The sequence below is a fragment of the Oryzias latipes genome, chromosome 23 (assembly GCF_002234675.1).
Source record: "Oryzias latipes chromosome 23, ASM223467v1".
In the NCBI taxonomy this organism is placed as follows: Eukaryota; Metazoa; Chordata; class Actinopteri; order Beloniformes; family Adrianichthyidae; genus Oryzias; species Oryzias latipes.
In genome coordinates this window covers 6395146-6421448 of record NC_019881.2, presented here as the reverse complement: position 1 = coordinate 6421448, position 26303 = coordinate 6395146, and the positions used below count along the sequence as shown (strand labels likewise).

Here is a 26303-nt window from a genome sequence, read left to right as displayed (position 1 = left end):
ATATATATAAAAAAATATAACTATATACATAGTTTTATTTATATATATATATATATCTGTAGGATTTTTACACATACATGGATTTTATGCATAAATTGATTAAATTATGGGTAAGAAAGAAAATTTGAGTACCGTTGTTTAAATAAGTGACGTCACTTGGTTTGTTCCAAACGTCTTGATCAAGTCCGAATTGTGATCATCCAGATTGAATTTCAGTTTTGGATGGTTCCACAAAAATAATGTTGTTAAACGTTCATAACTATTTTATTTTTAAAGAGGCTTTTTATTGGCTTTATACCAATTATTGTTGGAAAAGCTTGAGTTTTTGTTCAAATAAATGCACAAAATAAGATATGGGGATCATAAATAAAAGAAGAACTTAACAGTAGCTTTGGAATTTAGTTTCCTGTTGGATAGAATAACTTCAGTGTGTTTTTTAATGCAGTTGTGAACTTTTTACCGCCACAAAACACTTAAAGGTGTTTAAAAAAACAACAACAAAAGATTGTGGCAGGCAGCTTTCCTGTGGAGTTACTGGGGTGGGAGACCATCAGAGCAGTGGGGATTCTGTCAAAAGGGTCCATCCGCCTGACATCAGCACAAAAAAAAGGCCTACCGAGCACACAGTCATCCACTAAATGGTGCTGACTCTCCTGTTTCTTCATCATCATCATCGTCAGACTGCCTGAAACTCAGATCCAGCAGAAGAGAAAGCACAGAGAACCCTCTCTACTCTTTTCACTTGTGTGTAAAAATGACTGCTTTTATTTTAACGTCTCCAAAAACGATCACTAATGGACTTTTATTGTGAAAATCTCTGTCGAAGGATTGTGGGGTGATGTCTTCAACTATTAAGGTAGTATTTGTCCTCACTGATGCTCAGGTTATAACTAATAATATCAAAACATTTGGAAGCTTCCTCGCTGCTAAAACAACAAAACACAACACATCTGTTATGAATTAATACAAAAGAAATCGGAATATTTCAAACTAGTTTTGTCACAAAAAGTGTGTTTTTTGTCAATTGTGCCAAATTTCTGTGCATTTTTTTTTTCATCGCTGCCAAATTAAAGGAACAACACAATGTTTTTTTTTTTGTTATTTTGTTTGTTTAAGCTAAAAATTGTACCTTTGATTAAAACTTTCTGTTTCTTGTGTCTGTATCGTATCTTGTAAATTACTTTTCAGAGCTAATGTGCAAAAACAAGTCACTCTTTCACCTTATTGTAAATACTCAGTACTGAACATATTCAGGGCAGGGGTATGTGCAATTACAGATCAATAGAGGCATTATACGATAGCGTGATCGATTAATAACAATATCAGAGATGATTAATAAACACTTGTGAACATTTGACTGGTGTACATTTTTATTGAATCTTGTCCTTGTAATCAAGATCAAACTGATCACACATTACCTTCCTTTTTGACTCTTCAGTCAAACCCTAAAATGTTCAAGGCTGCCCCCACTTCCCGTCATCCGTCTTTACTTCCTCTCCCGCTAGCTTACGACTCCAACCTGTTCGACAAAAATGGCGAGCAATATTGGAGCAATCCAGCCTTACAGTATTGAGCCAGATGCCAGCTTTGGATGAGGAAAACGAAGACGTACATGGATCTAACCGGGTCATTTTGACCCATCCAAGAGACAGGTTTCTGAAGTCTTTTATTTTGTATTGCTGGGACGCAGCAAGTGCATCAGAATGGAGCAGAGCAGGCAGTAGTATGTGGCTTTGCTGTTGAAGTAGTAGCTCTTACATCACACCTACAAGCTTTTTCCAAAAGCATTTCTTTGCTCCTGATTCACAGCGATTTGAATAAAGAAATACTCGGAAATGGAATTGTAAGCTAACTTTCTTTATATGTGTCCTCCATTATGAGAAAAACACTAACAATTCTTCGGAGTGAGTCTTTAAAGTACATTCATTTAACCAGGAAGTTACTGTTTAATTGAAAATGATGTACAAGAGGTGTTGAACAAAATGTTACATATCTAACAATGGTCAAAAGTATGAATAATTTCAAGCTCAACTGTAAGAGAAATGCAAGAAAAATAACTCTTCTTGGACCATTGCAGGAAAAAGATGCAGGAAGAGTCTAACGTTTTGAACTCGTGCTCTTGGAGAATGAAGTGAAAGTGTTCTGTTACCCAGGGAGGGGGAAAAAATGGGGCCAAGGGGCCTGAAAAGTCAGCCCAGCGTGTTTTTTTTAATGTGTTAAATGAAGCTTAAGCAAACCGACACTTTCTGCTCTGCAGCAAAGCAACCCGTTAGGATGCAGAGACAGCTGAGAGAGAATGACTGTAAGCAGCAGACATGAATCACCGTTTTCACAGATATTTACCCACAGTAATGCAAACATACAACTAGGGGGTGTTTTTGGATATGAAGATAAATTAACCAGTCATGCATCAAACATGCCTTGACAAATACGCCAAAACAGCCCACAACTGAAATATAGAAATGGTGTTTTATCCCCCAAAGTCAGAAATATAGATTTTAAGCTGCCTCTTTTGCCTGAATGGGCTGCATTTTAAGGCCAAGTGCTTCTTTGCCGTGGAACTCTCCGGTCCAAACCTGTCCTTGTGCATCAATAAAGGTCCCGACTCCCATAAACCTAAAAATAAATAAAAAAGTATAATAATAGCTGTGTTTCCATTGACTATGAAAATGTGCAAGTTGGTTTGTGATAATATATTTGTCCAAAGGAAACACAACAATTTGGGGGTGGAAAAGTCGCACTTATCAAAAAAACTGTCTTTGCCCTTGGAAGAGGTTTTTTTTTTTTACAAAACTGCAATGGAAACACTTTTTTTTTTTTTTTTTTAGAATTAAATGAGTCACATGAGCAACAACCAGATGCCACTGGCTGCCTTGGGCACTGCACAGCGGGCACCACAGGACGTCCCACAGCATCACACAGCTCATCAAAAGTTGGATCCACAGCTTTACGATTTGTCAAAATCCCTTTATACATGTTCGCTCCTACGTGAAAGGAGCTAACCGCTCCATGGCCTGAATAAGATGCAGACGTCTCTTTTGACAGATGATGATGAGCGCTAGTGCCGTGGCAGAAATGTGAAATTTGCTGTTAAGTACTGTTCACATCCGTCACCGTGTTTTTAAATGACTTGACGCATAATTATGATCTAAAGGAAAAAATGTCATTATTAGAATTTCGATAAAGTTTTGTGCATATGTGTAATAGAAACACAGTTGATGTTTACATTATACATCTTTTATTAATTATAACGTATATTTTTACTACAGATTGTGAGTCTTCTCTTCACTAATTTAACTTTTATCTTGGCGGTCTTTACAGTTAATGTAGCCTTATTTTGTTTTATTTATTTAACTTTTTTGTGTTACCGTAATGTGATATTTAGAAGTTTGCCAGTTTTAGCAAATAATTTAGTTTTCTAAACCTTTTTTATTTAACCTGAGTCAATAATTTTGGCAGCTAAGTTAACGTTTAGCTCGACAGTGTTCACAGGCAATATTTAGCATTCTTTAACTATTAAGATCATTTAGCTTATATATAGTAAATTAATTTGATTTATTTATCACATCTTTTCAACTGTAATTCTTTTTAGAAGACTATGCATCATCTAACTTCAGGACGGAATGAAGTCATTTTGAAGAAAACAGAATACCTATTCTCATGAAAATGACCCTTATACACAGAACCATCAGAGAAGGTGTATGTTCCTGCGCCGTGGTACATGTTGCCTTTGACTTCTCCCTCATATCGAGCTCCAGAGGGATACTGCAGGCTCCCTCTGCCATGCATCTGCAAAAGAGCAGCATTCATCATCGCCAGCTGCCACTGCAAGGTCATTCTGTTTGCAGCCATTTATAGGCGGGATCACACGCTGCAAAGACGCACCTTGTCCTTGCACCACTCTCCGACGTAAGTGAGGCCATTAGCTGAAGTGTGCTTTCCAATGCCGCTCCTCACCAGTCCGTCTGAATCGGATCCGCTGCAGTCCCCTTCTGTAAGAGCGTTTCGTCAAACAGATATTTTAACTGACAGTGCATTTTATCATATCATATTTTTAACCAATTTTTCCTCTTTTTTTAGATCAAGACAAAATGCATCTTCTAAGCTAAGTTTATTTTTGTAACTTCTTAGCATTTTATGGCTTTTTTTTTTTTTGCATTATTCTTCTAATAAGTCTCTTGTTTCATTTTTGTACATTTTCTTTGTAACTCACCATATCTGTCACCATTTGGGAAAAAGTATGCAACAGTTGTAAGCCCATCTCCTGCAAATAAACATCAGTAAAAGTGTTAAACGGGTCCATTAATGTGGCTTGCAACAGACTGGCGACCTGTTCAGGGTAAACCCCACCTTCGCCCTACAGTGGCTGGGATAGGCTCCAGCAGCCCTGTGACTCGGCAAGGGATACGGCTGGTTGAGAAAATAAATGGATGGATGGATGGATAAATGTAAGAATGGATGGATGGAATCGATGGATGGGTCCATTAATGTACATCTTCACAGAAGTGGGCGTTCTTACCTTCATTTTCCAGATTTTCTTCATCGTGTGTGTCTGAAATCATTAACACACACTTATCAGACTGATGCAGATAAATTCGACTGTGCAAGCTAATCGGAGCTACTCGATCACACCCCACCAGTCATCCGTGACAGCTTTCCCGTGGAGCCAGATGGAGGCAGAAACGACGACAGACGTTGTTTACTGGACAACTTTTAGTTTGTGAATGGACGCGGGGGAAGTAAAAAAGCCAAACACACACACACAGTAAAAACGTAGAAAATGTTGTTTAAATCGGCCGACAGCTCCTAAACACCACCAAAACAGACGATTTCTAACTCCAGGTGGTGCATTCTGGGTTGTTATGGTAACCCAATGCCACGCGCAGTTGTCATGGTTACCCCAACTTTAAAAACGTGGATTTATCTCAACCAGTTTTCCAAAATTGTATCAGTAGTTACGCGTTTTCGTTAATTTCCCCCCTCATGGTAAATAAATAAAAATAATCAAACAAATAAATAAAAGTACACTTGTGCAAATTTTTACCGGAAAAGAAACTTTGAACTCTAAATTTCGACCAATGAGAGAGATGTAAGCTGCCGGTGGGTAAAGCAGTAATTGAGGTGAGTTCATACCTGTTAGTTAACTTTATTCGTTATATATTGGAATTTGTTTTCGTCTTTTGTGTGTAGCAATCTTTAAAGACGGTTTTAAGCCGACGGAAATGTTGACTTTACTTGTTTGGACGTTTTTGTTAAAGTTAGTTTAGGCAGCTTGCTAGTTGTTAGCATGTTAGCTAGCTCTGTACACCTAAGGGAACTAGCTTTCCTTGTCCAAACCAGAACACTGCGCTGTGCTAAAAATATCTGAATGGCCCCAGTACCAAGTGGCTGTCGCCCTGGCGGGTGGTGTCAGTGTGTAGTTTGGTTGCATAATGATGCCTGCCACCATCTCTGTCTGTTTGCACGCGCTTGAACTGCCTCGTGCCCCCAGCCTGTAGGATATGTTGTACAGGAACTGCCCGCTCTGACAAGGTTTACAGCCGCTGCTCTTTTGGGTGTTTTGAGCACATAAAATGTGTTTTTTCAGCTGCAGCTTTCATTCTTCTGATGAATTTCTCGTGTTTCTACAGATTGGTTGTGGTCTTAGAGGAAGGAGGCTGATTGAAGGTGGGTAGCGCATCCCTATATCTCCGTGGGAGTGCTGTGTATTTTCAGAAATCCGTTTTTTACGCTCGCCAACATTGCTTGTTTGCTTCTAGCCTGAAGGATGAGTGCGAAGAGAAGAGGTGGGAAGCCAAACAGAGGAGGGGGGCGATTTAACAAACCAAAAGGAGGTGGAGGAGGAGGAGGCGGCGGTGGAGGAGGTGGAGGTCGGAAAGGAGGAGCAGGTTTTTTGGATGATGATGACGATTTCAGCCTGGATTTTGGACCTCCTCGCCCCAGCAGGTAGAAAGTCACAGCAAAGAGAGTCATACAGGTATTTTGGTTTTCTTCATAGTTGTTTTTTTATTCAACAGACCGGGTAGAGGACGTGGAAGAGGAGGCAAAGAGAAGGGGCGAGGAAGGGGAGGTCCCAATCGAGACAGCGGACGAGATTCACAAAGCAGCTGGAAGCCTCTCCCCAGGTCCTTGGTGAGCAGCAGTGTTTCTTTGAAACCCAAAGCAGATGGTTTCAAGTCAGACGCGAGCAGCACGCCTATACAGAGAATCTTCATGACCAACGAGAACCAAGAACATCTGAAGAAGATGCTGCGGGAGCTGCAGACGCAGGATTTCGACGAGCCCTCTGAGTGAGTCCATGTTTCTGCAGGCGGAGCCGTTCCTTGGTATTTGTAATAGACTAAAATGGCTGTCTGCTTTAGTGACTCTGCCTCAGATTTTTCCGGAGCGGAGGAAGAAGAGGAATTGGATGAGTTGGATCACCGCGAGGAAGGCCAGTTTTGGGCCACAAATGATGAGCCCGTGGAGAAAGCAGAGAGTCCCATTTATGATTTGGAGTCTGACGAAGACCAACCGGCCTCTGAACCCGTTATCTCCTTATTTGCTATTGGAAAACTTTGCAGGTGAATTTCCTATTATCTTATATTTTAATTATTTAACGGCAGCAATCATGAGGTTTTTGCAACTCTTCTTTCTTAATGTGCGTTTGAGCGAGAATTCTGCCCCGCCATATACTCAAAAACTTAAAATGTACAGGCAGCCAGTAAAAATGAATTTGATAGTAAGCGACCAAAAAAGAAACAAAAAATGATGACATCACAGCGGGCAAAACCATCAAAAAAAGGAATTGTGCCAAAATCTCTTATGAGGCTAAAAAGAAAAAGTCAATATCAATGAAAAAAAAAATTGCATGTCGGGGATATCCAAAGGAAGTTTCGAAATTATTATGGGATGGCCACAGGACCCACAGCTTTTTGTGGCAAATTGTAAAATTCTGCGATTTTCGCATAATTTGAGAAAAGAAAACTTTTGAGCGTTCATCACCAAATTTCATTCACATACTGTACAGATACACAACCAAAGCTTTGTTGACCTTCGACCTCGGGAAGAGGCCCCCGTCTTGAATTTCCCACAGGAAAAAAAAAGAATCACTTTTAGTACTTTCAAAAAATAATGGATTTTGAACGGCATTAGTGTGGCGAGTTTGCAGTTCCCCTGTTGTAAAAATTCGAAACATAAATTTAAAAAAAATAAATAGAATAGAATAGAATAGAATGCCTTTATTGTCACTATACACATGTACAATTCGCATCACGCGCGCATACAGTGAAATGAAAAGCCGCTCACTATTCAGTGCAAACATGCATGAGAAAAGTAATCTCACAAAAATAGTAGAATAATACAATAATTTCACAAAAATGAAGAGCACAATTTACAAAGTACAAAATGTACAATAGAAAATTTCCACAGAGAGGTAGTTGAAACAAAAAACAGCTATGCCCATGATGGCAGAGGTATATTGCACTTGATGAGATTATATTGCACATAATGAAATGGTGTTGACATGATGAGTTCGGGATGGTTATGGCTTTGGGGAAAAAATGGTTTTCAAGGCGGTTTGTCCTTGATCTGATGCACCTGTAGCGCCTTCCTGAGGGCAACAGGTCAAACAGGGTGGGAACTGTCTTTTATGATCTTCCCAGCTCTGCTAAGACAGCGGGAGAAGTAGATGTCCGACAGGGAGGGGAGGGGGGAGCCGATGATCCTCTGAGCTGCTTTGACTACCCTCTGCAGTCTCTCCCTGTCTGCCATGGTGCAGCTGCCGTACCACGTTGTAATAACATGCATTAGAACCAACTTAGGAACATAGTTAACAAAAAAACCTCAGTTGCCTAGGAAATTTAAACGATAACTTCTGGCCATTCTTCTAAAAACATTACAAAGACCTGGTTGCTATGGAGACAAAACCATTAGAAAAGCCGCCATTTTGGAAAGAGCATTTTAAATGAATTTATCGTGTGTAGCTTTGACCAAGGTGGAAGGGGCAGAGGGGGTTAGTGAGGAATGTGTAGCAGCCGGTAAGCCAGTGAGGGCGGGTCAAAAGGGGGCAGCTTTTATTAAAAAATTTAATCTGTTTCTGACAAACTTTAAATGTTGACTTCCAAGAAAACGCATAACTTGACTTTTTTTTTCCTCCTCTTTGCAGGTATGGCTTCGATAGGGAGCGTAGCAAACGGGCACTAGAGTCTGGGAGCGGAGAATTTGGTGCGACTTTAGAACAGCTCCTTCTCCAGGTTTTCAGTGAACGCTTTGGGCAGGAGGTGGTGTTTCCCGACGGTCTGCAGGGTCTGCCGATGGACGAGTGCTTGAGCCAGAGGCAGGACGAAGCCCTGGTCTTATCCGCCATCTACGGCGAACGATTTACTGAGCGCATTGCCAACACGGTCTGGTCCGTCAGCCTGGATCTTCCCTTCTTGTCGGACCGTGCTGCGAAGAACGAAGGGAAGTCCGAAAAAACTGTTGACAAACGAAAGGTGTGCAGGTTCTTCTTAAAGAACCAAGGGTGCCACTTTGGGGACAGGTGCAAGTTCAGACACGATCTCCCGAAAAACGAGAAGTCTTTGTCCGATTCTTCAGACTTCAAGGGCCCCAGTCACCCTGGCTTCAGCAGCTATTCCCCTCCTGAATATGAGCTAGAAATCCGCTTTCCCAAAGGGAACCGGTACCCCCATCAGGCTCCGATCGTGGCCTTCAGCACCAACGACGAGTCTGTTGGAGCCGCCGGCAGACTCTGCGTCACGGAGAGATTGTACGAGGAGGCGCTAGCTGTAGCCAAGAACAGCGAACCCGTCGTTTACTCTCTCATAACCTTGTGCGAGGACGAGACCTGGATGAAGAAACTGTTGGCCGCAACTCATCACAAGTACAGCACGCCGCCGCCCGTGGTGGTCCCACCGCCACCTTCTCTCACGACCGTAAAAAGTAGGAGTGGCGCCTCAGAGGAATGCAGCAGCGGTGGCGTGAGCAGCCGGAGGTCCGCCAACACCCAGAGACCTGCAGACCGTGAGTCCTCCACACATTAGAACGATCATGTTGGATTGCAGGGCTCTATATGCGTCGCCTCCTTTGTTTCTAGAGGGGGAGATCGAGGAGGAGGAGGAAGAGGACGAGGATGTGGTGGTTGAGGCTGTTCCGGTCGAGACAGAGAGTTACGTCAACCTGAGGAAGAAGATGGCAAACAAGCACAATCAGAAGATCGACAACCTGCTGGCAGAAAACGGCAAGCTGCAGCGAGATTTCCGCAGAAAACAGGTGGAGGGGAACGAAACGAGCCCACGGTGGGGCTCACCTTCATCTCCATCTAGCCAGAGGAGTATGAGGTTAGAATAAATGTGTTGGTCAGTCTTCCAGGCGCTTCAAGGCGATGCTGGAGCACAGAAAGAACCTGCCAGCGTGGCAGGAAAGGGACAACATCCTGGAGGAGTTGAACAGGAGCCAGGTGCTGGTGGTCAGTGGGATGACTGGGTAGGTGAATTCAAGAGAGGTTGTTTTGAAGTTTTGAGTAGGAGAAAAAATTCAAAAGGAACAAATGTTTTAAGTAAATAAACAAAAGATCTAAACACCCGATAATCTTGCACTGGAGCTTCAGAGATTGAGATTTTATGTCATGTTGAGATTAAAGCTGCGAGCGGTGTGAAATGGCCCATAGGTGGTGCCTGCCCGATCTGTTCTCACTGCCTGCTTTTTTCCAAAAACGGCAGCTTTTCTATTGATTTTATCTCCAGATCAGCCTTCTTTTTTTTTTGGTTGCCTCTGGGTGACGAACAGATCTATTATTTTTAGAAGAATAAGCAAAAGTACATGTTTGAATTTCCTCGGCAACTAAGTTTTCTTTTTTGTTATCCTCCCCCCAACATTCCTAATGTAGTTATTAGCCAATGATTCGTGTCTTAAATGTTCTCAGTATTTGGGTAAAAAATCTGCGAGGAACAGGGAAAGCTAATGCCGCAAAAGTAAAACACAATAGAGGTGGTATTATATAAATTAGTGTCTTCCCAATCCCTTTCAGCAAATATTCAAACTCTGATAATATTAAAGGTGTGTTATGTGTAAACTGTGTGTATAAATGCAAATATTATGATTAGAATATGTTCTTTGGTTCATTTTCTAATCAATTTATAAACTGAAGTCTTTAATAGATTTTATGTATTCATGTATTTTTACTGACCTTCTCCGTTGTTTTTTTTGTTTGTTTTTTTACTGCTGAAACATTGCATGTTGAAATAAACAAATGATTGTCTGCCTTTCAGGTGTGGAAAGACCACCCAGATTCCTCAGTTCATCCTGGACGCCTCTTTAGAAGGCTCAGCAGAGCGGGTGGCAAACATCGTCTGCACTCAGCCGCGGCGCATTTCCGCCATCACTGTGGCTCAGAGAGTCGCACAGGAGCGCGCCGAGAGCCTCGGCCTCTCGGTGGGATACCAGATCCGACTGGAGAGCGTCAAGGTGCTGAAACACGCCAGCGGTTCATTAACCCTTTAACACTGGAGATCGGTGGTTATCGTAACTCTTGGTCCATTTATGCGATCAGAAAAGCGGCGTTTCATAAGTGTTGCATATCAACTAATGGCTCTTTTCTCTAAAGTTAAAGCTCCAGTATCAAATATAAATAAAATAGAGCAACGTATTTTCTGTCTGTTTAATAAGATAATCCTCCTTTTTCCAGTAACCCAGAAAATGCAGGAATTTATCAACAAATCTGTTCGGCTACATCCACCATAGGCACCATATTTTAGACTTTTGAAGTAATCTTTTGTCATTTTTAGTGGTGGACTTATTATTTTGCGATTTTCAAAATCACTTTGGGAATGTCTGAATTCCCTCCCTAACCCCTAAAGGACTATATGGTGCTCTGGATTTTAACATAATTTGAACAAATGTTCACTACTATTTAACGTCACCCATATGCCAAAGTAAAAACCTCATTAATATAAACATTTTATGAAAACAATGTATTGTGATGTGTTAACACTGTGTTGTGATGATTAAAACGTAGATGATTTATTAAAACATTTATTTAAATACATTATTTTCAAATGATTAATCGTTCAAACCCAATTATGGTCTCTATCTGCTAATCTAGTGGGCATCAGTGTACTCTAGTTTATCGCAGAGACTTCTGGGAAATTTCCAGGGCCTCAGATTTTGGAATTGTAGATTTAGACACCCTTCCAAAAATGGCCAACATGGTACACCAAGCAGTGGGGAATTCAAACATGGCGTGTTTTGGAAAGAGTTCGGTGCCTCTGAGCAAAGCTTTCCTCCAACAGTCGTCGGCCACCAGGCTGCTGTACTGCACCGCCGGCCTGCTGCTGAGAAGACTGGAGGGCGACGCCGACCTCAAGGGGGTCTCGCACGTCATCGTGGATGAGGTGCACGAGCGAACGGAGGAGAGGTGAGCGGGCGCTTTCACATCGCGGCAGCCCGTCATTTGTTCCGTTCTGCACAAACATTCACTTCTGCTTTTTTTTTAATTTCCCTCGCAGCGATTTCCTGCTGTTGGTGCTTAAGGACTTGATCACAAAACGTCCGGATCTGAAGATTGTTCTCATGAGTGCCACTCTCAACGCCAACCTTTTCTCCCAGTATTTCTACGACTGTCCCACCGTGCACATACCAGGTAGGACCTCTTCAAATCCAAACCTTTCTATTTCACTTCAATCTGAGCCTCTTCCTCATCCATTCAATGGAAATCTCTTCCTGCAGGACGCACGTTCCCCGTTGACCAGTTCTTCCTTGAGGACGCCATCGCTAAAACTGGGTAAGCAGGTACATTTTAGGAACCACACGGCGCTTGAAAGGAGTCCTAACAATCCACACGTGTTCACAGCTATGTCATCGAAGATGGCAGCCCCTACATGCGCTCAGGAAAACAAAATACCTCTTCTGCGACCGGGAAAGCCGCTAAAGGAGAGCGGAGGGACGTGGTGGATGGTTTAGGCGAAGACGTTTGGAATTTCATGTCTTTGTGTAAAAAAGACTTTGTGAAGGACTCGATTCCAGACCAGCAGCTCAGCCTGCAAGAGCTCACAGTCCGATACAAAGGTGAATGAAGATGTCTCAATTCTACGCCCTCTAGTACTTTTCCTTAGCTAGCAAGTCTCATGTGAGTCAGTTCTCTAAACCCATTCTGTAAAAAAATAAAACAAAATATAATATAACATAAATGCATTTTAAAAATTTTTCAGAAAGCCATGAAACTATACAATAGTTTAACAGTCTCAATATTCAGTAAATAGTCAATATTTTCAGAAATTATTCAATCTTTTTTTTGACAGAATTAAACTATTTTGCTCATTATCACAATCTGGGATGGGCAAACTTTTGATTCGTCGGCCACAAAGGGTTCTAAAATTTGACACAAGGGTGGAACAGGAACAGATGTTTGGAGTGTTTCGGTTATCCACCTAATAAGACAAAGAAAGAACATGGAATCTGGACCAAAAAATATATATACATATATTAAACAGAAGATTTTGGAGTTTAATTTCAAAAGTGTGACTTTTTGGCACCAATGGGTTGATGTCCCTCAGGGGAGAAAAAGGAAACTTGGAGAAATGCTGCATTCGTGTGATTGATCGGAAAATTGACTGGCTGACTTAGAAAAAACACACGAACGTCCAAAAAACAACAAATCATCCAACACTGCGTGAATCCGGAGTAACCTTCTGAATCCACTTTGTTCTGATGCTGAAAAACTGGATGGTTTATAAAAAATGAATTTAAATACTTTTTTTTTACATGAAAAATCATTCAAATGCATTGCATTGTGGTCTATATTTCACCAATCTATTGAGCATCGACGCACACAGGTTTTTCCCAGAGATATTTGGGAAATTTCCAGGTCTCTGGATTTTAGAATTAATAACAATAATAATACATTTTATTTCAAGCGCCTTTCAGGTCACCCAAGGTCGCTGTACAAGGTTAAAAATAAGAAAAACAGAATAAAACGTCAATAAGAAATTATCAGAGTAAAACATAAAGAACAGGATAGAAAAACAGACAAATGAGGTTGTGTTAACTGAACGGATGAACAGTATGATTGTTTGAAGAGATGAGTCCTGAGTTTGGATTTGAACAGTGGCAGCGAGTCGGTATTGCGTAGATCTGGAGGAAGAGAATTTCATAGCTGGGGGGACGGAGGGACTGAAAGCTCTGCCCCCCATGGTGGTGAGACGGGCAGGTGGGACATGGAGTTGGAGAGAGGAAGTGGAGCGGAGAGATCAGGAGGGAAAGGAAATGTGAAGAAGATCAGAAATGTAGGGTGGAGCCAGGTTATGTAAAATTGTAGATTCAGATAAGCCTCTGGGTTCAAACACTGTTGATGCTTGGTAATAATCTCTTTACCTCTATAGATACCAAAAAGTCTGTTCTTAAGACTATAGCTGCTATGGACCTGGATAAGATCAACATGGATCTAGTGGAGAGCCTGCTGGAGTGGATAGTAGATGGAAAACACAACTACCCGCCAGGCAAGAATCCCAAACTTGTCCTCAGGCTTTCAAAATAAATGCCTTAACAGCTGCACTCGCTTTACTGTAGAGATGTGTGTTTACAGGTGCAGTGCTGGTGTTTCTGCCAGGCCTCGCTGAGATCAAGATGCTCTACGAGCAGCTGCAGTCCAACAGAATGTTCAACAACAGGGGGGCCTCCAGGTCTGTGGGATTTCATTTATTTTTACATCTCGTCTAATGAGGAAGACAAATGTTTGTCAGAGGTTGACTGTTTGTCAAACCCACTTCAGATGTGTGGTGTATCCCCTCCACTCGACCTTGTCCAACGACGAGCAGCAAGCCGTTTTCAGCCGACCTCCCGAGGGCGTCACAAAAATCATCATCTCCACAAACATCGCTGAGACGTCTGTAACCATCGACGACGTGGTGTATGTCATCGACTCTGGCAAGATGAAGGAGAAGAGGTACCTGATCATTGTTTCCTCCACTGGTGAGACCAGGGACTGTTGTGGCTCTTTAACTAAAGTAAAAAAAATTCTTTTTTGAAAAGTAACGTTAAAATAAGTAAAACATTTAACTGCACTTTATGGTGAAAAATATACGGTAAGCTTCACTTAATTAATTAGATCTTATTTCATTTTAGTTTATAAGATTTAGGATTTTCAGGCAGAGATTTACAATAAACGTTAAAATAAACAGTTTTATTTTTTTAAATCACTGCTGACATCACACTACCTGCTAGTACATTTGCTGCTTTGAGATGATCCTATGTGACACAGGGTGTCTTATTTCTGTCAAACGTTATCAACTGTTTCATTATTTGAAAAAAAAAAAAAAAATTCTCTTTATGGTTTATTTATTAAAAAAACAGTATTTAACTTATATTTATCATAGAAGTAACAAAAACAGAAATACAAATCAGTGTTTTGTTTTTCTAAAGGGTAACTGTGGCTCCTGGGTTGTGCTCAATGGTGTCTCTCTAAGTGTTGAAGGTTGCAGATCTCTCGTTTAGATGAACCGATCTTGTCATTTTTAAGGTACGACGCGGCCAAAAGCATGGAGAGCTTGGAGGACACGTGGGTTTCCCGGGCCAACGCGCTGCAGAGGAAGGGCCGAGCGGGTCGCGTGGCCTCGGGCGTCTGCTTCCACCTTTTTACCAGTCACTGCTTCCGACACCTGCTGGCAGAGCAGCAGCTGCCCGAGATACAGAGAGTTCCTCTGGAGCAACTCTGCCTGCGGTAGATCCATCTGTCCGCTCTTTGCTTTCTGTCAAGTAGAATTCTTGTTGGTGCCAGCCACAAAAAAAGGCTGGCTTTTATTTTGAAATGGAAAAGGGGCTTTTTGATTGTAAAACGTTGCGTCTTGCAGAGTTAAAGTCCTGGACCTGTTTGCTGACCAGCTCTTGGAGTCCGTCTTCTCTCGGCTCATCGAGCCCCCCGCTGCAGAGAGTCTGGACGCGGCGAGGCTCCGCCTGCAGGACCTGGGCGCTCTGACCACCGAGGAGATGCTAACCCCGCTGGGTTACCACCTGGCCTGCCTGCCTGTTGACGTGCGCATCGGAAAACTCATGCTGTTCGGCGCCATTTTCCGCTGCCTGGACCCAGCGCTCACAATCGCCGCCAGCCTGGCCTTCAAGTCGCCATTTGTAAGAAGCCGAAAGCTGATTTCTGCGCTCGTTTTCTACAGCGTGCAACAAACGACAGGATTTTTCTTTCAGGTGTCGCCGTGGGATAAGCGCGAGGAAGCGAATGAGAAGAAGCTAGCCTTTGCGGTGGCTAATAGTGACCATCTGGCGTTGTTGCAGGCTTATAACGTACGTACCTTAACCTTAGTTAAAACCTCTTGGATCCACATTTCCATGTTATGCATCTTCTGTCTCACAGGGATGGCGCGGCGCGGCTAAGAACAGTAACAAAGCTGGCTTCCTGTACTGCCGGGAGAACTTCCTGTCATGGCGTGTTTTACAGGTTGGGGAGCTTTTTTTTTTGCTGATGGAATCTGCTAGACATGTGCGACTCAACAGTTCGACTTTTGCAGGAGATCGCCAGCCTGAAGAGGCAGTTTGCCGAGCTGCTGTCTGACATCGGCTTCATCAAGGAGGGCCTGAGGGCGAGGGTCATCGAGCGCATGTCCTCACAGGGCGCCGACGGGGTTTTGGAAGCCACCGGATCTGAGGTGACGCACATAAACACTCTTTTTTTTCTTCTGATTAGACCAAGTGGCAGCATGAATGGCTAAAGCCAGCTTGTGTGTGATACCACTGCACCTCCTACGTAACACATCACACCAGATTGTTACTGGTTACACACTTCAGCCTCACAGTTAAGCGTTTTCTTTTCACAGGCAAACCTCAACTCTGAAAACATCCGCCTCATGTCCGCCATGCTGTGTGCCGCCCTCTACCCCAACGTGGTCCAGGTGGGTGTCTAGTCACTCCGTCTGAACAGCCTTTAAAGACCCCCTCCAATGAAAATGGTGGTTTAATATGTTCCTGTAGCATTAAAAATGGAAATGGAAATTGCTGCATTCCATCAGGTGAAAAAAAGAAAAGAGTTGAAAACATATCTCTTGGACGGGTCAAAATGACCCAATTAGATCCATGTATGTCTTAATTTTCCTTGCCTGGCTCTAAACTTGCACGGTTGGATAGCTCGCAATATTGCTCGCCATTTTTGCTGTAATGTTGGGTTAGGGGTGTAAGATAGTGGGAGAGAGTGTAAACAGAGAGCTCTCGGTAGCGGGGGTGGCGCCAACAGTCTCGCCTGCAACTCGGAGGCAAATTTTTTTAGAACACCCTGGAAAGGATGTCCTAGAAAACAACGCAGATTTTACGATTTTGGGTAAAAACTGGCATACACTTTTATAAATGAGCTAAAGAAGATTGGAGTGGGATTTTAAGGAAAGGGAATCTGCTTTGGCTCCAGGTCCGAGCTCCTCAGGGAAACTTCAAGATGACGAGCACAGGAGCCATGAAGATGCATCCAAAAGCCAACGAGCTGCGCTTCGCCACCAAGAAAGACGGATACGTCAACGTTCACCCCTCCTCCGTCAACTATACGGTGAGATGAACCAAGAATCAATGCAAACTGAAGAATAACAAAGAAGAGCTAATGGGTTCTCCTCTTCAGGTGCGTCACTATGACAGCCCCTACCTGGTGTACCACGAGAAGGTGAAGACGAGCCGCGTCTTCATCAGAGACTGCAGCATGGTGTCCGTGTACCCGCTGGTGCTGCTCGGAGGAGGCCAGATGGACGTGGAGCTGCGGCGCGGAGAGTTTGTCATCTCCCTGGATGATGGATGGATCCAGTTTGCTGCTGCGTCTCATCAGGTTCCAAAACAAAACGCATCTCTTAGATTGGGTCAAAATGACCCAATCATTGTAGTAAAAAGAGTAGAAGTATTTTAGTCATCTGGTTTCTTTACATTATACACTCAAAAAAAGAATTCTGTATCTAGCTTTTGTAATTCTATAATCAGCCACATATTTTACTTTTAAACTTTAAGTAACGCTTTTATTTTGTAATAATAAGGACACCATAAAGACTACTAAAATATAAAGAGGACATCATCAAACCTGTACTTACATGGTATAAAAATACTTTTGGGGGGGGGGTCATTGTGACCCACGGATGGAAAAACTAGAAAAAATCCCAAAGAAGTTTCAAACGGACTTTCTGATTTTTTTGTGCCAGGTGGCTGAGCTGATGAAGGAGCTGCGCTGGGAGCTGGACAGACTCCTGGAGGACAAAATCAAGAACCCCAGCATGGACCTGTGCAGCTGTCCACGCGGCTCTCGCATCATCCACATGATCGTCCACCTCATCAGCACCCAATAGCTCTGCCGCACAAACCGCCCCCCCATCAGTGCTACACCTGTGTCCCCATCATGATTCACATTTGGATTTTTTAAAAATGTTTCCAGGCTAATTGTGTGAAACTTGACCACATGCATGACTTAGTTCTTTGCTGCATACGACGCTTTATTCTGAAAGGTTGCCTTTGAAGTTCTATGCAGATGATCAAGTCTTTCTGAAATGCAAGTGGAGGATCATTGTCTGGGCTGTGATTCGCACATTTTGTGCACGTATCGTGTGTGTTTGTTCTTTTTAATTTCAGGTTGTGTCACATTCACAACCGTGGAGTTTCTTGGGTCCATATTGGATCTCTTTAACTACGACTGGTTCTTCCTTAGATGTAACGCATGACGCAGATCCAGGATTCTGCATGGAATTCACTTGTCTGGTTTACATTTGCTGGATGTACTTTAATGTTAAAGTGATGTCATAACCACGTCTTCACTATGTGAACGCAAGGGCTTCTGAAATTGGGACGGGAGACGCCAAAGACCTTTGGAAGATGTCAACGACAAAAAAATGATTTCATGTTAAAAAAAAAAGACAAATGAAAGTGTAAACTGAACGTTCCTGGTTTTAAATTCTTGGACTAAAAACATGGAGATGTCATTGGCTTTACCCTTTAGAATAAACATTCTGACTGAATTAAGATTTGTTTTTAAATAAATTAAAAAAATGATTTATGCCTATTCTGAATGCAAAAATGATCATTCCAAATTTTCCATCTAAAAAAGAACTCTTGAACCTTTGTGCTATCCTATGGAGTCAAGATGACCATTGATGTGTTACCCCGACCACGACCACCAGTGAAGATCACAAATCATTGAAGACAAAAGGTTCAGAGCACTGTCTAGTGGGTCTAGATGACCCAACTCCTAATGTCAAAGTGCCTAGGATAGCACAAGGGTTAAGAAACTTTCAGGTAAATTAACTAAGATGTGTACACAAAATGTCATGAAGCTGGAATTTATGGAGTTTAGGCACATTTTATTGCATAAAAAATTGTAAAAATTAAAATTTTTGAATCAAATAAGCTCCATATTTAAAACTGGAGATGATTGTTTCCATTGTCTGAAGTTAAGAAATACAACATTTTCTTCCATCATTTCACAAAAATGCTTTTATTTCCTCACGATAAGACTGAACATTATTGTGAAACTCAACAGCACACAATCTCAGCTGGATACACGAACTGTGTAAAAGACAAAACCCTTTACCGCCACCTTGTGGACAGATTTAGAATGACACTTTGTTGCAGTTAGACCTGTGACGCTGATCAGCGGAGGTATGGTTGCCTCGCTGTGTCCTGCAGCACCCTGCACGTGCGCGGATGTCCGGAAGATGGCGGAGTGAGTGGTGGTGTTTGAGGCAGGGTCTGAAAGAGAAACCAATTTTTGTGTCCAATTAGGAATTTGGGTGAGACCAACCTTCCCCAGAAGTGTCAGAAAATCAATATTAGGAAGGAAAACAAAAACGGATTACTCCAGATATATTTTTCACGTTTTTTCTCTGCTGCATGAAGAATGGCTAACCCAAGACAAGCTAACGTTAGCGACCATGATTATGACCTCCCGGCTCTTGAAAACAGTTTTGAGGAAGAAGGAACAGTGCAAATGGAGCAAGCAGTTGCTGAGGATGTGAATGACCCGATCTGCTTAAACAGCCCAAACCCAAAAAGAATGAAGAAACGAGGAGCCACGAAAAAACAAGATGGCGCTAGTAGTGCTAGCCTCACTCATGCCATGCAGGCTATTCTAACCAGATTTGACGGCGTTGATTCCCGTATGGATGAAATCCAAACAGCTCTGAAAAGATTTGACGACTTGGAAAATAAATTGGAAGGCATAGAGAATCGGATGGATGGGATTGGAAAATCTACAAAAGAGAACACTGAAAATATTGTGAAGCTGCAAGAACGCGTGGAGCATCTCACATTAGAAAACAAAGAGTTGAGAGAGAAATGTCTGGAGAGCGAAAGATACAAGAGGAGATGGGACCTGCGGCTGATGGGGGTGCCAGAGAAAGACAACGAAAACACCAGAGAGGTCGTCCTCGGTATCCTCACCCGTGTGGTTCCGATGTCTGTGGAGAAGCTCCGGGACACCGTCGACACCGTTCATCGGCTGGGAAAAAGAGGCGCAGTGAATAACAACATGCCAAGAGCCATGATCATCCAGTTTGCAATGCGCACGGTGAGAGACGAAGTGTGGAGAAAATCCAAGGAAGTCAGAGTCTGCAAAGAGATGAAGATCTACTTCAGGGAGGACTTTTCCAAAGAAGATCGGGAAGCAAGAGCCAAACTCTGGCCGATGGTGGAGCAAGCCAGACGGAGCGGGAAGAGAGCCTTTCTGAAGGAGGGATACGCGCTAATTGAAGGGAGGAAAGTGGTGCCATGACGACCAGAGACAGAGTTTGAAGGTCTGTTTTTGTTGAGCATTAGAATGTTGTAATTTCAAGGTTGATAACAACAAGGTTTATAATTAAAAAAAATAAAAAAAATAATAACTTTTACTATTCTTGGGGACAGTGGCGGTTCTACCCTGAATTACTCCCCGGGCGAGACCCTCCTCCGGCGCCCCCCCAATAGTCACTTTGTCCATTTATTGTAACTGAAAATACAGTTAGGAAATATTTAATCAAACATAAATAATCTGAAATAAATATAAACTACAAATCACACTAATAATACACTAGAATAAATGTAACTGCAGCACTAAGAACAGAAAACGTTAACTAAAACCTAACCTTTGTGGCCTTCCTGATGCAAGCTTGTCAATAACGTCATCATATGAAATCTGCTCCCCCCTGAATGATTGATACTAACAACAGCAGGTTAGTGAGTTGCTCCTGAGACATTGGTGACCTCAGGTATGACTTGATCAACTGGAGTTTTGAAAAGCTAACAGCAGCAGCAGCAGCAGCAGCAGCAGCAGCAGCAGCAGCATGCTACCATCACAGCTTATTTAACATTATGAACTAATATACAACAATAAAACACAACAAAAACTTTGTGTTACAGCAGAGCAGACAGACACACGAATCATAACTAATGTTACAAGTTAAGGCAGAGCAAACATTTAAGAATAAATATCTTAGAAATGACGTTATTTGCAATATTTGGGCCTACTTCAGTTTTGGTCATGATAGACCAAACAAGAGATTTTTCCTCTGCAACGTTGTTGTTGTTGTAGGGCAGGTAGCATTCGAATTTAGAAAACGTGCATCTAGCTATGCGATAATACCCTTTTCTTTGTCTCTTTTCTCTTCTTCTTTTATTTTCTTTCTAAATTGGGCACCAGCTTTGACCTGTTTTCTCCATATTTCAGATGTTTTTGCATTTAGCATAAATGTCCTGACATAGGTATCAAGTCTGTCGACTAAACCAACTGTCATCTAAGTGAAGAATTTTTTTTGTTTCCCCACTTTTTATTTGGGCATTTCACACAAAAATAACCAAAAAAGCATGATTTTTTTTATACCCTTTTTATACCCGCAGCCCCCCCCCCCGTTCGTCAAACATTTCCAGCAGGAGCGCGTGCAGCTGCACCCAGGGGCGCCAATTCGCTACATGGCGGCGCAATTTTTACTTTTTCATCAAGCACTGAGCCGCGGCCCGCGACCGTTGCCCCCCTGGAAGAAGATCCAGCCAGGTTTGCGCATGCGTTTTGCGCTCCGTGCTCACCTCTCAGCCTGCACCCTTCACCCCGCGCCCCCTCCCTTCTCCTTCTTCACCCCGCGCCCCCTCCCTTCTCCTTCTCACACACATTTTGCGTCTACTTCTCAAAGACAGGAGGGAGCGCAGCTGCGGGGCGGGGGCGCCGCCAGGTTTCAGGCTGTTACAAACTCTGTGATATAAGTAAACCAATAGTGATGCATAAAGTATTTTACAAGAGCTGAGCCGCTGGCGCTGCCCCTCCGTCATTTTTCCGCCCCGGGCGATCGCCCGTATGGCCCGTGCCTAAAACCGCTACTGCTTGGGGAAGTTGGTCCAATTATGTTGCGTTATGGTTTTTGGACAGACATTCTGCTCATTCCTGCGTCTTCAGGAAATCTCAGCGTTTATTTGGACACCAAGGATTCTGCTCAGTGTTCATGTCTATTTTATTTGTTTCTTTAAATACCAGAGGTTTGAAAAATATTACAAAACGCAAGGCACTTTTTTTATTTTGTAAAGAACTTAAGGCGAATCTAATTTTATTGCAAGAAACCCACTCAGGTCCAGCAGATAAAGTCTTTTGGAAACAACAATGGGGAGATACAATCCTTTACTCACACGGCACAAGCCGCTCAGCAGGAGTCATGATTCTGTTTAACAGGTTTTCGGGGAAGTTAATTAGGCATCTTGGAGATAGAGAAGGCCGCTATTGAAATGAATGAGCAAGTCATTATTGTGCTGACTTTATATGGTTACAATAACAAAGTACAAAATAAGAATATGTTGGAAAAACTTGCTAAGGTTTTGTTGGAATGGAAAATTTCTCATGCAACAGATAAAATAATTATTGGAGGAGACTTTAACATTGCTTCAAACTCTTGGCTTGATAGATTACCCATTAAAGGACAACAACCAGAACACAATGATATAATTAGAAACTTCTGTTTGTCAACAAACACATTTGATTTCTGGAGATTAAAAAACCCCACATCTAAAAACTATACATGGATTAGTGCATCAAAGATTAACCAGCGATCAAGAATAGATTATTGGCTCATTTCTCAACCTTTATCTGCTCATGTAGGAAACTGTGAAATAGAACCGTCTCCACTTACTGACCATTGTTTAATCAGCCTTTCCCTAAAACTGTGTAAAAATACACACCCATCTCACAACACGTGGAAATTCAACAATAAACTTTTAATAAATGATATATTTATTAAGGAGATCAAATCTCTATGTTTGAAAGTCAAGGGAATGGAAATGACAAACAAAGGGAAGTGGGAGTGGTTTAAATTTGAAAGCAAACGTATAGCAAGTGAAATTGGCAAACATGTTGTAAAAAATAGGAAAATAAAGCAAAAGGAAATTGTCAGAAAGATGAATATTTTATGCAACAAGGCTGATCCTTCAGAGGAAGATCTGGCTGAGTTAAACATGCTCCAAAAACAACTTGATGAGATTTATTCAGAAAAAGCAAACGGTGCGTTTATACGATCCAGAGCTAAGTGGATTGAAGAGGGAGAAAAAAACACAACATACTTCTATGGATTAGAAAAATGTAGACAAACAAAAAAACAATTAGGTAAAATAAACAAAAAAGGAAGATTAATTGAAGACCCAGAGCAAATTAAATCTGAAATATTTTCATTTTACTCAACTTTATATAGCTCAAATTTTTGCCAAGAAAATTGTGACATATTCTTTACCCAAATTAAAGAACACATCCAAAAGATAGAATACGATGATAGAATTAGTTTAGAAGAAGATGTAACTATATCAGAAATTGAAATTGCATTGAAAAATATGAGTAATGGCAAATCACCAGGAATAGATGGACTGACTGCAGAATTTTTAAAGTTTTTCTGGCAGGACATTAAAGATTTAATGATTAACGCTTTCAATGATTGTATCCGTGAAGGTTGCCTTACTCCATCTATGAAAACTGGATTGATAACCTTACTCCCTAAACCAAATAAGGACAAAGTTAGATAATTGGAGGCCCATCACCCTGCTGTGTAATGATTACAAACTATTGGCACTAGTTTATGCAAACAGGATTAAAATGGTTCTAGACAAAGTAGTGGATAGTTTTCAATCTGCCTTTATAAAAGGAAGAAACATACATAATAATGTTAGATTAATTCTGGATATGCTACATTATCAATCTGTTACGTGCCGAGTCTTTTGGGGTGGATGAGCTTTCTTCTTGTTTTGGGTTATTAGTTATGTTAATTGAACGCGGTGGTATCTGGGGGGGCGATCGGCCCATCTCCTTTCTTCTAGGTTGGACGTCATTGCCTTGTCGTCCTGGTTGGCCTGTCACTCCATCTACAGCGTCGGCCCCGCCCCTCTGCGCTGGAGGCACGGACACATAAGCTGACGTGGCCCAAGCACCAGGGCGGCTGACTCTTCAGCTCGCCATTTGTGTTCTGTGCACTTATTTGTGTTTCGTTTCGGTTCTTGACACCTTAGAATGATTTCTACTTATCCTTGCTATGTCTGAATGCCTCTTTTTACGGGCATGTGTTCTTTGATTATTGTCAACTGTGTCTACATCACGTTGTGATCCCATGTGGGAGGATATCTGTGTGACGGAACCAGTTGTAGCTTACTGCTCCGAATAAATCAGTTAATACAGATCTGTTGTATTGCTGATTCCCTTTTCCCTCCCACACCCCGGGGTCGTAACAAGTGGGGGCTCGTCCGGGATACATCCGCTCACGCCCTTTATAGGAGTGGGCGGTGTCCCTAGTTTACTCTGGATTCATTCATTCATTCATTTCTTATTTTACGGCGGTAGGAAGCAATGCCTTCGCCCTTTGATTTGGCGGATTTCCTAGGAAACCCGTCCGTGGAAGCGTTGGAGTGTTTTCTTAAGGACGACTTAGTGAAAATAGCCACCCACTTCGGCATCACGTTTGGCGGTCATACACGAAAGCGGGAATTGAAGTCCCTTATAGTGACCAGGCTGGAGGAGTTGGATCTGGTGACGCTGTCTGGGCGATCTGCTCTGGTGACGCCCAAGGATAAGGATGATGCGGCCAGGGGAGCAGGTGAGTGCAAACCGAAGGTAAAGACGCCCTTCACGCTCCCCCGTTATGATTCCTCTTCTCCGGATGGTGCTGCTGGCTCCGGAGAGGGGGCGCGGCTCAAGGTGCGCCTGGCTCGACTCGAGCTGGAGGCTCGGGAGAAGCACGAGCAGGCGCAGCGCGACCTTCAGCTCCAGATCCGGAAGCTCGAGATTGAGGCCGACACAGCTGTGCGCATCCGTCAGCTGGAGCTGTCCGCCCAGCAGGGGGGACCATCCGCAGGGATAGCCGAGGATCAGCACAGCGGCGCGCCGGCCGCTCCTCCCCTGTCCCAACATCCAGCTGTGTTTGACATTAGTAAGTACATTAACCTAGTACCGATCTTCCGTGAGTCCGAGGTGGATGCCTATTTTGGGGTGTTTGAGCGCATTGCATCTGCTCTGCAGTGGCCTTCGGAAGTTTGGGCTCTACTACTGCAGTGTAAGATGCATGGAAAAGCTCAGGAGGCTGTTTCGGCTCTTTCTTTGGAAGACAGCCTGAAGTATGACTGCGTTAAAGCTGCCATACTAAGAGTGTATGAACTGGTACCTGAAGCTTATCGGCAGAAGTTCAGGAACCTGAAAAAAGGAACCCTTTGTACCCATACGGAGTTTGCGAGGGAAAAGGGGCTTTTATTTGATAAATGGATTGCCGCTTGTGATGCTGCCGATTATGACTCTCTTCGTGAACTAATTTTGGTGGAGGAGTTTAAAAAGTGTCTACCTGAACGTGTTGTTGTGTATTTAAACGAACAGAAGGTGAACACGCTTTCTTCTGCGGCTGTGTTAGCCGATGAGTATGTTTTGACACATAAATTTGCCTTTCCTGTGTCCTCTGAGGGTGTAAGCCCGACTTCGGTGAACAGTTATCGGTCGTGTCCGGCTCCTGCTTTCCAGAAGGAGGAGAGGTGTTGCTTTTACTGCCACAAACCGGGACACGTCATTGCTGATTGCCTTGCACTCAAACATAAGGAACAGCCTAAACTGTCGCCGCCTAAAGGTGTGGGTGTCGTGAAAGTTGACATTAAGTCAGATGGAGTTGAGGAGTGTTTTAAACCGTTTGTCTTTGACGGCTGGGTGTCTTTGGTGGGTGATAAAAATAACTGTTGTCCCGTGCACATTTTACGTGACACGGCTTGTTCACAGTCTGTTATACTGGCCTCTGTCTTACCCTTCTCTGATAAATCTACCTGTGGGTATGATGCAATTTTACGGGGAGTTGAGATGGGTTATGTTTTACGGCCAGTACACAAAGTACATGTGCAATCTGAATTAATCAGCGGGGTTTTCCCTGTGGCTGTATGCCCGGAGCTTCCAGTGGGAGGAGTCACGTTTCTAATGGGTAATGACATCGCGGGAGGAAAGGTGACTCCTACCCTGGAAGTGGCCAACGGGCCCCCCCCCCACTGACGTCACACAGCCTTCTAGTATCTTTCCCAGTTGTGTTATTACTCGTGCCCAGGCCCGTAAGGGTGAGGATATTAACCTGTCTGACTCCATCTTAATGTCAGCTTTCGCAGATGACCCCGACAGGAAGGCTGACACTCAGGAAGCCGCTGAAACTCCGGAGTCTGGAGCGTCCGCAGTAGAGGAGGTGCCTCTGCCTGTGGATCGTGCCCGTCTTGGTGCGGAGCAAAAGGCCGACCCGACCCTAAGACAATATTTTTCTAGGGCGATGGATGCTACTCAGGTAAAAGGGGAGGGAGTTTATCTCATGGAGGATGATCTGCTGTTGCGCAGGTGGCCTTCAGTAGTTTCTAGCAGTGATCAGGTTCTTCAAGTGGTAATTCCTGCTATTTATAGACCCTCCATTTTAGCCATGGCCCACGAAAGTGTGTGGTCGGGCCATCTTGGGGTTCGAAAAACCTACCGGCGCATTTTGCAGCATTTTTTTTGGCCAGGCATTAAAGCCGATGTAGCAAACTATTGTCGCCATTGTCATATTTGTCAACTTACTGGAAAACCAAATCAAAAGATCCCCCCCGCTCCATTACGTCCGATTCCCGTGGTAGGGGAGCCTTTTGAACGGGTTATAGTTGACTGTGTCGGCCCTTTGCCTCGGACCAAACATGGGAATCAATATTTACTCACCATCATGTGTGCCGCCACTCGTTTCCCAGAGGCAGTGCCGCTACGTACCATAACTACCCGTGCCATCGTGAAGTCATTAACAAAGTTTTTTTCCATTTTTGGCATGCCCCGTGTAATCCAGTCAGATCAGGGAACAAATTTTTTGTCTAAAATTTTCCAACAGGTCCTTCGAACG

General features: G+C 43.0%; 2 protein-coding genes across 4 annotated transcripts; one reads left to right on the top strand and one right to left on the bottom strand.

Moving 5' to 3' along the window:
* Positions 1-1352: 1352 nt before the first annotated feature.
* On the bottom strand, positions 1353-4862 carry morn2 (MORN repeat containing 2). Its single transcript, XM_004082898.4, has 6 exons — positions 4638-4862; positions 4520-4552; positions 4214-4264; positions 3886-3992; positions 3653-3789; positions 1353-2616 (listed from the first exon to the last, which is right to left on the bottom strand). Exons 1-6 carry the CDS (start codon positions 4642-4644, stop codon positions 2499-2501), a joined length of 453 nt encoding a protein of 150 aa, XP_004082946.1. The 5' UTR covers positions 4645-4862; the 3' UTR covers positions 1353-2498.
* Positions 4863-5032: 170 nt separating this feature from the next.
* On the top strand, positions 5033-17957 carry dhx57 (DExH-box helicase 57). Of its 3 annotated transcripts, none has more exons than XM_023952324.1 (25): positions 5033-5121; positions 5631-5667; positions 5760-5946; positions 6018-6290; positions 6363-6563; positions 8147-9003; positions 9077-9252; positions 9344-9465; positions 10251-10446; positions 11271-11395; positions 11487-11620; positions 11707-11761; positions 11831-11940; positions 13359-13475; positions 13562-13658; positions 13748-13921; positions 14495-14695; positions 14826-15102; positions 15175-15270; positions 15341-15424; positions 15495-15632; positions 15801-15875; positions 16382-16516; positions 16586-16786; positions 17151-17957. In XM_023952324.1, the coding sequence occupies exons 3-25, from the start codon at positions 5768-5770 to the stop codon at positions 17292-17294; spliced, it is 4167 nt and encodes a 1388-aa protein (XP_023808092.1). In that variant the 5' UTR covers positions 5033-5121; positions 5631-5667; positions 5760-5767; the 3' UTR covers positions 17295-17957. The 3 variants fall into 3 exon arrangements, with proteins under 3 accessions (XP_023808092.1, XP_011489228.1, XP_023808091.1); XM_011490926.3 differs by having other exon boundaries at positions 11831-12045; XM_023952323.1 differs by lacking the exon at positions 5033-5121 and having other exon boundaries at positions 5543-5667; positions 11831-12045.
* The last annotated feature ends 8346 nt before the right edge of the window (positions 17958-26303 follow it).